The sequence below is a fragment of the Rhincodon typus genome, chromosome 1, assembly GCF_021869965.1.
Source record: "Rhincodon typus isolate 14 chromosome 1, sRhiTyp1.1, whole genome shotgun sequence".
NCBI lineage: Eukaryota > Metazoa > Chordata > Chondrichthyes > Orectolobiformes > Rhincodontidae > Rhincodon > Rhincodon typus.
The window spans coordinates 176,418,598-176,432,820 of NC_063332.1; the positions used below are offsets into that span (position 1 = coordinate 176,418,598).

At 39.4% G+C, this 14,223-nt stretch overlaps 1 protein-coding gene across 1 annotated transcript in view; it reads left to right on the forward strand.

The window, feature by feature from the left end:
• The window catches only part of LOC109920099 (B-cell scaffold protein with ankyrin repeats-like), a 183,075-nt gene that overhangs the window by 53,479 nt on the left and 115,373 nt on the right, over positions 1-14,223 (forward strand). Inside the window, exons 6-7 of the mRNA XM_048613278.1 lie at positions 6,949-7,068; positions 8,260-8,386. Of these exons, the coding sequence (XP_048469235.1) occupies positions 6,949-7,068; positions 8,260-8,386 (247 nt within the window). The remainder of the gene's footprint in view (positions 1-6,948; positions 7,069-8,259; positions 8,387-14,223) is intronic.

Sequence of the window (14,223 nt, forward strand, 5' to 3'; positions counted from 1 at the left end):
TTAGTCTAATAAATATTCCCTGAACTGCTTCCAATGCATTTTCATCCTTTGATAAATAAAGAAACCAATATCATACAGAATACTCTACATGTGGTCTAACCAAAATTGGATCAATATAGCAAAAGAACTTTCACTATTAGAAGCACAAGTATAAAGAAATTAAATTTCCAACAAGACACCACATTTCAAATCCCCGGAGGATGTGCGGAGAAAATTTGCTAAAACGGTACCTTGGATAAGGAACTTCATTTACATAGTGAGACTGCGGAAGCTAGGATTGCTCTCCTTAGAGAAAGTTCAGTAAGGAGTTCTAAGAATAGGAACAGGAGTCTCGAGCCTGCTCCATCATTCAATATGATCATGGCTAATATTTTACATTCCCTGCCTGATCTCCATGTCCCTTGAATCACTTAGAGTCCAAATTTCTAACAGTCTCAGACTAAATAATTTCAAAAATATTAGCATCCGCAGCTATTTAGATTAGAGAATTCCAAAACTTCATTACTTTCTTCCCTTCTGAATGAAGAAATTTCTCTTCCTGTCAGCCCTAAATAACCAATTCTGTTGATACTGTGGCCAGGATTGTTGATTCTCCAGCCAGAAGGGAAATCCCTCTCGGCGTCAACCCTCTCAAACCCTCTGAAACTTTTATATATTTCATTGAGATTGCATCTCATTCTTTCAAACTCCAGAGAATCTAAATCCATTCCATTCAATCTCCCTGAATTGAACAGTCCTCTTATCCCAGTTGTCAATCTAGTGAACAGTTGTTGTAGCCCCTCTTAAGCTAAGGGAAGGTGACCAAAGCAGCATTTTTACTTGAGATAAAAACTGAAAGAACTGCGGATGCTGTAAATCAGGAACAAAAACAAAGTTAGTCACTAATAGTCTCCACTAACAATTATTCACCCTCCCAGCCTGATCGTTATCAACTCCTTTTATCTGTCCAACTGTCTCTCTCTCTTTGGGCTCTATCCTATCATTTACTCCCCACCCCACTCCTTCCCTATTTTCTGCATATAAACTGATGTTTCCCCAGCCACCATCAGTTCTGAGGAAGGGTCACTGGAACGTTGACTCTGATTTTTCCTTCATAGATGCTGCCAGACCTGCTGACCTTTTCCAGCAACTTCTGTTTTTACTTGAGGTGTTCAACTTTGAGTTTTGATTGAGTAAGTGAGGAGAAACTGTTTCCATTGGCAGAATCATGATAACTGGAGAGCACTAATTCAAGTTAATTGACCAAAATTATAGGAAGAAGAGAGCAGTATTTTATGCAATGAGATGCTATGGTCCAGAATGGGCTGCCTGAAAGGAAGTGGATTCAATAATAACCTCCAAAAGCAGAACAGCATAAATACTTTAAAAAGACAAAGAAATGCAGGGCTATTAGTAAGAGCAGAGGGAGTGGAACTGTTTGTATTGATCTTATGTTTTGAGCAACTTGGTGGGTAGCTGGCACCCTTTAAGTCTGTACTGAAGGAATGCAACACTGTTTGAGGTGCTGTCACTTGGATGAGATGATAAACCATGAACCCATCTGCTGTCTGAGGTAGACATAAAAAATTCAATGACACTATTTTAAAGAACAGTCATGGATTTAGCCATGGTGTTCTGGCCAATATTTGTCACTCAATCCGCTCTGCAAAAACATGTTATCTGGTCATTATCACATTGCAATTAGTGAGAGCTTGCTGTGTGCAAATTGACCACTCTTCACTTACATACTTCAACACGGAAAAACGAAATACTACAGATGCTGGCAATCTTGAATGAAATCAGCACCTTCATCAGTATGGTCATCAACCTGAAACATTCACTTTGTTTCTTGCCGTGGTTGCTGCTGACTTGCTAAGTATTTCTCATTTTTTGTTTTTTTTTCAAAAAATTACCTTGAGTGTAAAACACTTTTGTTGTTGTGAAGTCATGAAAGGTTTACAGAAATTTTTTTTTGTAAAATCTCAGTACAAGCAAAATGGCCCCCCGCATTGTAAATTCCATAAACTCAACACAAAAATGTACCATAACTGAAAGATAATTTGATATGGAAGTAAATTTTTAAGGAAGTCTATACAAATGTAGTTAAATGTGGTATAGAAATAAATAATGAACCATTTTGTTCCTGGTGTTATTCTGCTTATGTGGTATTACCTATATGCATATGTGGTGATGGAACAACTATGTAGGGTGAATGTCTAGACTGCAAATAATTGATTCAATTGTTTCTTTGTTGGGTACTTTATATTGTAGACTCACTCACTCTAGCTTAGTTAAGGTGCAGCATCAGTGCATTTCCAAACAAAGCTATGCTGTTGAAGGGATTTTTTTCTGTGTTTGATTACATGAGTCTGTTTTATATTGATGTCCACTGTGTTTAATAATTTAAGCAAAAATGTGGATTTGAATCGAGCGCCAAGTATGTCCTGTGTCTACCACAGCAAGAAATTAAGCTTATAGATAAATGGATCCACTGTATATGAATTCATAGTATTGCATATGAAAGAGTGATTTTATCCCTCTATCCCTCTTTCAGACCAGCCAAGACTTGATTTATTTGTGCAAACATTTACTCATGCATAAGTACAGGATAGCGCACAAATCAAACTTTACAACAAAAACTATGGTCGTATACTATTTCTACAGATAAGTTTCTAATCAAAAGGTTGCACATTCACTCACCCATATTTGTTCACATAGTCTACAGTCTAGGTTAGAACACATGACTATATTATCCAATCATATTCAAAATAGTATACACGATTGTTATTCAATCACAACATAACAACATATTCACATCTGCTAATTCTAAGTTCGTATTTGTGATTATCACAAAACAGATACTGTCCTTTTCCTCCTTGACAGTATAGCACAGAAGGAGCCATTTGGCCTCTAGTATCTGTGTCAGCTCTTTGAAGAAGTTATTGGTTCGACTCCACCTTACACAATAACCTTATAAAAATTTTCCATTTCAAATATTTATTCAATTCCTTATCATGATCTCAAAGTACTTTCCATCCAGTGAAAAACCTTTAAAATGTGGCCACTATTGTAATGTACACAACAGCAATGAAATCACAAAAACTGCAATGAAATCCTAACACATTAATTTTTTCTACTTTTGGAATATTGCTTTCAATTCTGGCATCCCTGTTATAGGAAGGATGTTCTGAAACTTGAAAGGGTTCAGAAAAGATTTACGAGGATGTTGCTGGGGTTGGAGGGTTTGAGCTACAGGGAGAGGCTGAATAGACTGGAGCAGTTTTCCCTGGAGCGTGGGAGGCTGAGGGGTAACCTCATAGAAGTTTATAAAATCATGAGGGGCATGGATAGGGTAAATAGACAAGGTCTTTTCCCCAGGGCGGGGGAGTCCAAAACTAGAGGGGCATAGGTTTATGGTGATAGGGAAAAGATTTAAAAGGGATCGAAGGAGCAACTTTTTCATGCAGAGGGTGGTGCGTGTATGGAATGAGCTGCCAGAGGAAGTGGTGAACGGGAGTACAATTACAACATTTGAAAGGCATATGGATGGGAATATGAATAGGAAGGGTTTAGAGGGATTTGGGCTAAATGCTGGCAAATGGGACTAGATTTGTTTGGAATTTTCTGGTCGGCATGGACGAGTTGGACTGAAGGGTCTGTTCCCATGCTGTACAGCTCTATGACTACGATTTTGACTGTGGGAGAAATATTGACCTCAAGACATTGGGAGACCCACATATATATGCATATACATATACACAATATCCAGAAGACTGGAATATAGGGGCATAGACGTTTTGCTGTTATACAAAACCTTGGTTAGATCCAATTTGGAGTACTGTGAGGAGATCTAAGCAGTACACCTTAGTAAGGATATATTTGTGTTAGAGGGAGTACGATGTAGGATTACAAGAATGATACCTGGACTTCGAGGGTTACGTTATGAGGAGACAGTATACAAATTAGGCCTGTTTTCTCCAGAATTTAGAAGCTTAAGAGGTGAACTGATCGAATTCTTCAAAATATTAATGGGAAAACACTGGGTAGATAAAGAGAAACTATTTCCACTGGTTAGAGATTCTAGAACTAGGGGCATAGTCTGAGAATTAGGGCCAGACCATTCAGGAAAGATGTTAGAAATCACTTAAAGTCATAGAGTCATACAGCACAGAAACAGACCCTTCGGTCCGCTCGTCTATGCTGACCAAGTTTCCCAAATTAAATTAGTCCCACTTCCCTGCATTTGGCCCATACCCCTCTGAACCTTTCCTGTTCATGTACCTTTCCAAATGGTTTTTAACTGTAACTGTACCTGCATCTACCACTTCTTCTGGCAGTTCATTCCACATATGGACCACTCTCTCTGTGTGAAAAAGTTGCCCCTCGGGTCCACTTTAAATCTTTCTCCTCTCACCTTAAAAATATACCCCCTGGTTGTGAACTCCCATACCCTAGGGAAAATACCTTTGCTATTCACCTTATCTATGCCCCTCATGATTTTACAAAAATAAGGCCACCCTTCAACCACCTACACTCCAGTGAAAAAGGTCCCAGGCTATTCAGCCTCTCCCTATAATTCAAACACTCCAGTCCCAGCAACATCCTGGCAAATCTTTTCTGCACCGTCTCCAGTTTAATAATCTTCCTATAGCAGGGCAACCAGAGCTGCACACAGTACTCCGGAAGTGGCCTCACCAGCATCCTGTACAACCTGAACATGATATCCCAACTTGAAACTCAATGGTCTGAGCAATAAAGGCAGGAGTGGTAAATGTCTTCCACACACAAAGGGAGATATATGTTTGTAATTCTCTTCCACAACAGCAGTTGATACTAGATTAATTATTAGTTTTAAATCTGAAATAGGTAATTTTTTGTTTAGCAAAGGTATTAAGGAATATGGGCCAAAGGCAGGTATATGGAGTAAGGCCAAAGATCAGCCATGATCTCATTGAATGTTGGAACAGGCTCAAAGGGCAGAATGGCCTACACCTGTTACTGTTCAGGAAAGGCATAGCTCCCCTGCTATGCTTTGAAATTGTACCAAGAAAATCTTTTAATATCCACCTGAGAAGGCAGCAGATGGAACTTTTAGCTAATGTCGCATCAGAGCATTATAATATTTATGACGACTTTGAGAAGTAATTAAAATAGATATGAATCTACCTTGAAACATTTAAAGGATGAGTAAAAGGTGTCTCAAAAAATGCAAGTTTTTTTAAAAGAGTAAATTCCACCTGATTTTTCATCAGAATTCACTTCACTTTCTTGATTTTCTTTGAAAGCTAATAAGAAAGGAAAACAAAAACTAGGAGAAAGTAGAAAATATTGGCAGGAAAATTCAGCAGGTTCGCTCCATGAAATCTCTACCACTGCTGCAAGTGAAAATCATCCCTTCAATATCTTTATAAACATGAAATTCAATATTATGTTAGGCAAATTGAATCATTTCATCTTAAATCCAATCATAGCATTTTTATATTCTACTTGATCATCTTAGAGATTGGAGGAAGGAGATTCTGCAACAGTACAATCTCAAATAGAAAATTATCCATAACACTGATATATACATGAATATATTTTGTTGACTACAGCTTTCAATATTGGCCAGGAGTGAAATTTTATTTTAAATTAATCATGAAATTAATGCGGCACTCAGATGGCTTCCCCTTTGGTGTATGGACATCACACGTTATTGTGAATGGCTAACTAGACTAACTTTTTGGCTATTAGGACAATTCCATTAACTTTCACACACTAGAATCCCAAAGACATCAAACTGTAGATATTCCTTTTATCCATGTGTTGATACCCATTTACGGTAATAGATAAACTTGCCAGAAATAATTGAAAGATTTCTTGATGACTGAAGGAAGTACAGCAGGACTTCTTTGTCAATGTGCGTGAACCCTCCTGTCAAGGGGGCTGTGCTTTCCAGTCTCTTGTTGACCTTTTCCATCTTCCCATATATTCTGATTTGGAGGGTGCATCATCTGTTGGGAAGAGAAATAACTTGCATTTCTAAAGCAAAATATTAAACGTCCATTTGGAGTGTAACTACCGTTGTCATATAGTACACACAGTGCATAGCACAGAAACAATCCATTCAGCCCAACTGGTCTGTGCAAGTGTTTGTGCCCTACACCATAAACCATAAGACCATGAGAAAAAGGAACATGCTTTCTTTTATTATGCAGATTTCCGTCCTTTTCTCGGATATGTTGTACATTTTGGCCTGGAATGTCTTTTTAGCATAATGCAAAGTCTCGTTGGAATATATTCCAAGTCTTTGTCATGCCTCCTTTAGTTTTTAAAACAAGGAGTGGAAAATTCAGAGCCATTCTGACTCAGTAACCAAAATTGCAGACCACAGTTTTAAATCTCCCCATCTCTTACAGCTCAGAAAGTTCACTTAATCTCATCTTCACTCATCTGACATCATGTTTGAAGTAATATGTTTAATGGCTGCCACAGACTGAAATAAAAGCAAATTACAGCAAAGATAGAGGTTACAAGACTAAGGCATGCCAGCCATTGCACTATGCACAAATGTATTTCTTCAAACGTCCTTCGCCTGATTCTCCTTCAGTCTATGGAGATCATACCAAAGCCTCCCCCATTGTCATTGCCACACTGCACTTTCTGCATTAAAACATTACACATAATGTTATATTTGGCTTGATCTTCCTGAGAAGGGAAATGTTTCTTGACTGGGCATGAGTTAAGAAAGTTACAGAATCAAAGAAATGGCATTTATTTCTAAAGCACCTGTCACAAACTCTAGATCTCACAAAGAATTTTGTAGCCAATGGAGTTTTTTTATTGTATTATCATTGCAAAAAAAAGGAAACAAAGCAATCAAATTAATCCATTGTGAGATCCCACAAGTAGCAAAGATATAAATATTCATTGGGTTTTGCATCCATCCAAGAGAGCATCCTGAATCCTGGTTTAATATCTCATCCTAAGGATAGCATCTCTGACAGAGCAGTGGTCCCTCAAGATTGCATCAGAAGGTCAGCCTTGACTTTGGAGCCAAGTCTTAGGATTTGGGATTTGAGATTTGAACCTACAACTTCCAACTCCGAGGTGAGTGTGATATCCACTGAGCTAGGCCAATTAGGTCCTCTCTCAAAAGCATGACAACTGAGACATCATGAGGCACCAGCTCTTTGTTTGCTGCCCGTGCAAGTGAATAGATGTAAATCTGCTATCTTTAAGACAGTTTGGCTGATATATTATATTCCTTGTTATTGATGCCATTCAGAGAATCTTACCCATTGCATAAGCTGAGATTGTATCCTCTCAAGTTAAAGCAGGTTCCAATCTAATTGATGGTTTTAAAATGATTAAAAAATTTAATAGGAATAACAGAGCAAAGCTATTTTCTCTCACAGGAGAGTCGAGAACAAGGAAACTAAATCCTAAAATTAAATCCAGGCGATTCAGGGGTAATGTCAGGAAGCACTCCCTCACTCAAAGAGGAGTAGAAATCTGGAGGTATCTCCTCAAAATGGTAATGAGGTCAGGTGTCAGTTGGATTTTTCAAAGCTTGAGTCTGATTGATGTTGCTGGTTGTGGCCCCGCCTGAACAATTAGCTAATTAGGAATGAAAGAGTGTTCGGGGTACGCATGAAGCTAAAATGCAGATCAGCTAAGATTTAAATGAATGGTGCAACACATCAAGGGACTGAATGATCTGCTCATAGAGTCAGCATGGAAACAGATCCTTCGGTCCAACTCACCCACATTGACCAGATATCCTAATCTGATCTAGTCCCATTTTCCAGCATTTGTCCAATACCCCTCTAAACCCTTCCTATTCACATGCCCATCCTGGTGCCTTTTAAATGTTGCAACTGTATCCATCTCCACCACTTCCTCTGGCAGCTTATTCCATACACACACCACCCACTGCGTGAAAAAGTTGCTCCTCAGGTCCCTTTTAAATCTTTCCCCTCTCCCCTTAAACCTATGCCCTCTAGTTTGGACTCCCCTATCTTGGGAAAATGACCTTGGTTATTCACCCTATCCATGACTCTCATGATTTTATGAACCTGTATAAGGTCCTCACCTCATGTTCTTAAATGCCATCATTCCCACCAGTGTTTCCATAAATAATTTCCATAATGTAGTGAATTTGAGGCTAGAGTGGAATGTCAGGAAATTAGGCAAATATACCTATGCATCTTCCACAATTTACCTGGGAAATGGCTGTGTAAAATCCTTACCCTGAATTATTTTCACATTGCTGAGCTGTATGTATGTTTGGTTTTCTAGGCATTCCAGATTAACTCCAAGGATCAATTGGATCAGCTCCTCACTCAATCTCTTCGTAACTCACTACCACCCAGTGGACTTGGCGTTTTCCAAACTCTTGGACCTAATGAAAGAACTGAACACAGTGGTAAGTTTACTGAGCCAAACCTTGTATTCTGTGACTATTGAAACACCTAATGCAATTACTGTGAACCAATGCTTAAAATTCATTTTAAAACAGTCTGAGCAAAATGGCCCTAATCCATACATTTAGAGTTAGTTGTAAATGTAAAATACTGTGGATGCTGGAGGTCTGAAATTAAAATGGAAAATGCTGAAAAACTCAGTAGGTCTGGCAAATCTGTGGAGAGAAAAGCAGGGTTAGTGTTTCAAATTTTATGCGTTCTTCTTCTGAATTAAAGAGAAGCCATGTGGTTTTATGCTGCTGAAAGAGGGGAGAGGAGCAGGTGGAACAGCAGGGAGCATCAAGTTAGAGGGCATTATCAAAGGCATCATTGAACAAAAAGCAATGGGAGTGATAATTGTCAAGAAAACACAAAGTATAGATCCAGAATAGGTGCGAGCAGCAGAATGACGGTCAGTCTGAATACAGTGAAAACATGAAAACACACTACAGATGCTCAGGGTAGAAGCAAGATATCAAAATGGAAGGTAGAGTTCATGGTCCAGAGTTGCTCCAGAATTAACTGACAAGTTAATTATTCAACCCATTCATGTAAAGACCAAAACTAATGTGCCACTAGTTCAAAATCCAAACTCTAAATAAATGATATGAATATATACAAACCACACATCTTCTATTGCAGTGAGGTTTATCTGTTATACCTGTTCCAGTTGAATATTTTGTTTATATTCTACTTCTGTCTAAATGTGTTGAATATTGTATTGGAACACAACTATCAACGGTGCTTCAACAAAATGAATTAGTGTCACAGCAGGAGATCAGTAAGGGACAATAAATAAACAGTAATGGAAATCTTATTTCCATAGCAATGCACAATGGTCAATTTTAGAAAACTGAATTACAAACCAGGATTAAAATATTTTTCTTTCAAGGGCTCATTGTGAGACATTCTCGAAGGCTGCTTTTTGATTTTCCGAGGCTCTTTATTTATTCTCACTAACTCTGCAATCAGGTGATGCAGTCAAGTAGGAACATTATCTTCTGTATCAGTGTTAAATCTTTCAGCAATTTCAGTTTTTGAAAGATAGGAGAGCACAAATACCAAAGATTGTGTATATATGCATGTGGTTAAATATTTTAACTTGGAATCTATAAATCAAATGTTTTCATTAATTCATAATAAATACATTTTTGTTGCTCTATTGATCCATTGCCAAAATGGATCATATACGCATTTCAATCAGCCTCTCTTCACTCACCATAGACTGTTTCCATTTGTTATTCCAGGACAGCCAGTTAATCTTTTATAGAAACACCATCAATATTCAGAAGATCCCTTAGTTTGGGATCAGCAATATCTTTCTGGAACTGCTTGATGTTATTCAATAACGAGCACCTTTAGAGCATTTTGTGAAGTTTATCTCTGTGCAGTTGTGACTTGACAAAGTGGCTATCGATTACCTTGTTTATTGCTGTACATCCATCTTTCGGAGGGAATTTGAAGTTGAACTAAGGATTCCTTAAAAGCAAAAGACATGGAATTTTTGATTCTTTATATGTGGATAAATATCAAAAACATGTCTAAGGTCTCTTCTGTTTTTTGAAAATTTTATGCCTCCTAATAATGTAGTACCCACATGAAATAAGTCCATCTTCCCCTCTCCCATCCCAGGAACTTGGGTGCTGCGTACCTGTCAATTGAGATCTGCTTTCCCCCACCCACTTGCATTTGGAGTACAGTACTGAAGGAGTGCTACACTGTCAGAGGGTCATGCTGAACCAGTGCAACAACATAAATCCACAAGAAATTGGAACACGAGTAGGCCATTTGTCCCCTCAAGCCTGCTCTGCCATTGAGTAAGATAATGGCTGATCTGACATCCTTCATATCTATTTTCCTGCCTTTTTCCTTGTTACCCTTGATTCCCCGGCTGAACAAGAATCTATCTTAGCATTAAATATACACAAGGACTCTGGCCCCACAGCACCCTGTAACAAGGAGTTCTAAAGAGTCAGAGAAGAAATTCCTCCTTATTTCAGTCTTAAATTGGTGCTCCTTTATTCTGAGACTATGTCCTCTCATCCTAGACTCTCCCATGAGGGGAAACATCCTCTCAGTATTTACCCTGTTGAACCACTTACCACTCCTACATGTTTCAATGAAATCCCCTCTCATTCTTCTAAACTGCAGTGACTGGTGCCCCAGCCTGTTTAATCTTTCCTCATAAAATAATTCCACCATATGAAGGACCACCCTATTGAAACTTCTCTGAACTGCCTCCAATGAAACAATATTTTTCCTTCAATAATGGAACCAAAACTGGATGCAGTATTCCAAATGTAGTCTCAATGGCACCTTGTATGGTTGCAGTAAGAGTCCCCATGTCTTATACTGTAATCCCTTTGAAATACGGGCCAACATTCAATTAGCCTTCCTGATTACCTGCTGCACCTGTGTGCTAGGTTTCTGTTTTGTTCACAACTTCCCCCAAGTCCCTTTGTGTTGCAGCTTTTCTCCATTTAAATAATACTCTGTTCTTTTGTTCTTCCTTTCAAAACAGACACTTCACATTTTCCCACATTATATTCTATTTACCAACTCTTTGCCCATTTACCTAACAATAGTTCTTCATAAATGTTTGCATCCCTTTTGCAACGTGTCTTTCTACCTACCATTTTCCACCGCACGACTGGAGGACCAGTGCTGAGAGAGTGCCAGGCTCCTGGAGGATGAAAGTCGGTACTATTGGAAGAATGAGAGATAGTAGGAACTGCAGATGCTGGAGAATCCGAGACAACAAGGTGCAGGGCTGGATGAACACAGCAGGCCAAGCAGCATCATGATCTCTGTATGAGACATTAAACAAAGGCCTGTCTTCATTCTCGGGTGAATGCAAAAGATCCTGAGGCATTTAATCAAAGAATCTGTGCCTTGCCAATGTTTATCCCTCATTAATCATTACTAAAGCAAATGATCTGGCTATTGCTACAATGCTGTATGTGGGATCTTGCTTTGTACAAATGTGCTGCTGCATTTTCCATATATTAACAGTAACTTCAAAGTATTTCTGTGGCTTTCAAAGCATCTTAACATTGATGTGAATGATGCTATTGAAATACAAATCTTTCCTTACCTCCGAGAGAGTTGGCAACCCACATTCCTACGTCTGAACAGAATCTTCGATTGTCTCAATGAATGTCATCTTCCCCATCCCACAAAAGCCATCCTGACTGAGTGGAACTATTGTTTTATGATTATCTCTTTTCCAGTCATCTTCATTCACATTTCTGTTGATACCTCATCATTACAATGATTACCATGATGTACAATTATATTACCATGATATACAATTATCTCAATGGGGAAACAGAAGATTATCATGGGTTTTACATGTGACAATGTATCTGTTTGTTGTAACACTCTGGCTACCTTATAAATACAATTAGGTTGTCTATACATTCTTGCTGTTTATAGTCCAACATCGTTATAATTTTGTGTTGCTTTGGCAGATTAATTGGCAATCATTGCATGCAGCAAATGCTGATTTGTGAATTTACTCGACATGAAGCAGGTGGAATTCGCTCATTTTATTAGTCAAGTTTATAAGGTTTCATGATCAGATACAATTCTGCAGCCTTATAACATAAGTTCAGAAAGTTTATTGAACTGCTCCATTGCCAGCTCTGAAGCAACCACCTTATTCCAAAGCATGCCTTGTCCTCGCTATGTAAATCCTCTGTAGTGTACAGTCATCCTGGGGAAAAGGTGTGATGCGCAATTAGTTAGCTGTTTCAAAAAGTTGGCACAGACACAAAGGACCGGATAGTCTTGTATGTTTTAGGATTATTTTCTTTCACCAGAAACATACACATCCTTTAATCCCTCTCTCCTATCCTCTGACCTTGATCAACAAATACCAAGAGTTTGTAGGTTTCTTTCTCACTGACTCAGAAGCTCCTTTATTCTTATCCCTGCCATAATACCATAAGACATAGGAGCAGAAATTAGACCATTCAGCCCATCGAGTCTGCTCCGCCATTGAATCATGGCTGATAAGTTCCTCAACCCCATTCTCCTGCTTTCTCCCCGTAACCCTTGATCCCCTTGATAATCAAGAACCTATCTATCTCAGTCTTAAATGTAATCAATGACCTGGTCTCCACAGCCTTCTGTGGCAGTGAATTCCATAGATTCACCACGCTCTGGCTGAAGAAATTTCTCCTTAACTCTGTTCTAAAAGGTCTTCCCTTTACTCTAAGGCTGTGCCCTCAGGTCCTAGACTCTCCTACCAATGGAAGCATCTTCCCAACATCCACCTGTCCAGGCCACTCAGTATTCTGTAAGTTTCAGTTAGATCCCCCTTCATCCTTCTAAACTCCATCGAGTATAGACCCAGTCTCCTCAAACGTTCCTCATATGTTAAGCTTTCCATTCCTGGGACCATTCTCGTGAACCTCCTCTGAACCCGCTCCAGGGTCAGTACATCCTTCCTGAGATATGGGGACCAAAACTGCACACAATACTCCAAATCTGGCCTGACCAGAGCCTTTTAAAGCCTCAGTAGTACATCCCTGCTTTTATATTCAAGTCCTTTTAAAATAAATGCCAACATTACATTTGCCTTCCTGACTACTGAGTCAACCTGCAAGTTTACCTTGAGAGAATCCTGGACTAGAACTCCCAAGTCGCTTTGCACTTCAGACTTCTGAATTTTCTCCCCATTAAGAAAATAGTCCATGCTTTTATTCTTCCTACCAAAGTGCATGACCTCACACTTTCCCACCTTATAATCCATCTGCCACTTCTTTGCTCACTCTCCCAACCTGTCCAAATCCTTCTGCAGCCTCCCCACCTCCTCAATACTACCTGTCCCTCCACCTATCTGCCCATGGCCCTCTACCTCCCAAGGTTCCCATAGTTTCACATTTCCTCCAGTTTACCTCCTAGTCGAGCTGAGAACCCCTTCTTTTTAACAGCATTGCCATCTCTCAAGTTCTACCTTCACTTTGGAGCACCTCCTGTTCCCTTGGTTCCATTTCAACTAAGTACTTGACACCCCCACTCCTAATCTACCTTAAAAGGCAAAAGACACTCTGTCTACAGGCATTGCCTTTTTTCCTTTCAATCTGCCATCATCACCTCCCTCCTCCCCGTTTTAAAAAAAAACCCAAACTTGATCCTCTGCAAATTACTGCTTCCGTCTCCAATACATCCCCATCCACTCCAAGGTCTGTGGATGCGTGGTCATCTTCCAGGTAGATATTCAACTCTCCTGCAAAAGGTAGGCAATGAGGAGAAACTATTTTTGTGTGATCTACAATGGATCTGCAGGCGTTGGCTGAGAAGGGAATATTATATATGTATATATGTATACTCTGGGAGAATTCCTTGTTCCTCACAGATTAATGCCATCTTTTAAAACCATTCCTTTAACTGTGGAATAAGGCGTTAATACTTTGATAGTTGTTAGAAAGGACATGGAGCAGCATGGTGGCTCAGTGGTTAGCAGACCTAGGTTCCGTTCCAATCTCAGGCAACCGTCTGTGAGGAGTTTCCATGTTCTCCCCTTGTTTATGTGGATTTCCTCAGGGTACTCTGGTTTCCTCCCACAGTCCAAAGACGTGCATGTTAAGTAGATTGGCCATGCTAAGTGTGGGGTTACAGGGATAGGGTGGGGGTGCTGGTTCTGGGTGGGATGCTCTTCAGAGGGTTGGTGCAGACTCGATGGACTGAATGGCCTCTGCTTGTGCTGAATGAATGATGTCAGATGACATGTAGCTGCAACCTGAGAGAAAAAGATTATAATGATGTGCTACAACAGGTCTACCCTATAGTGTAA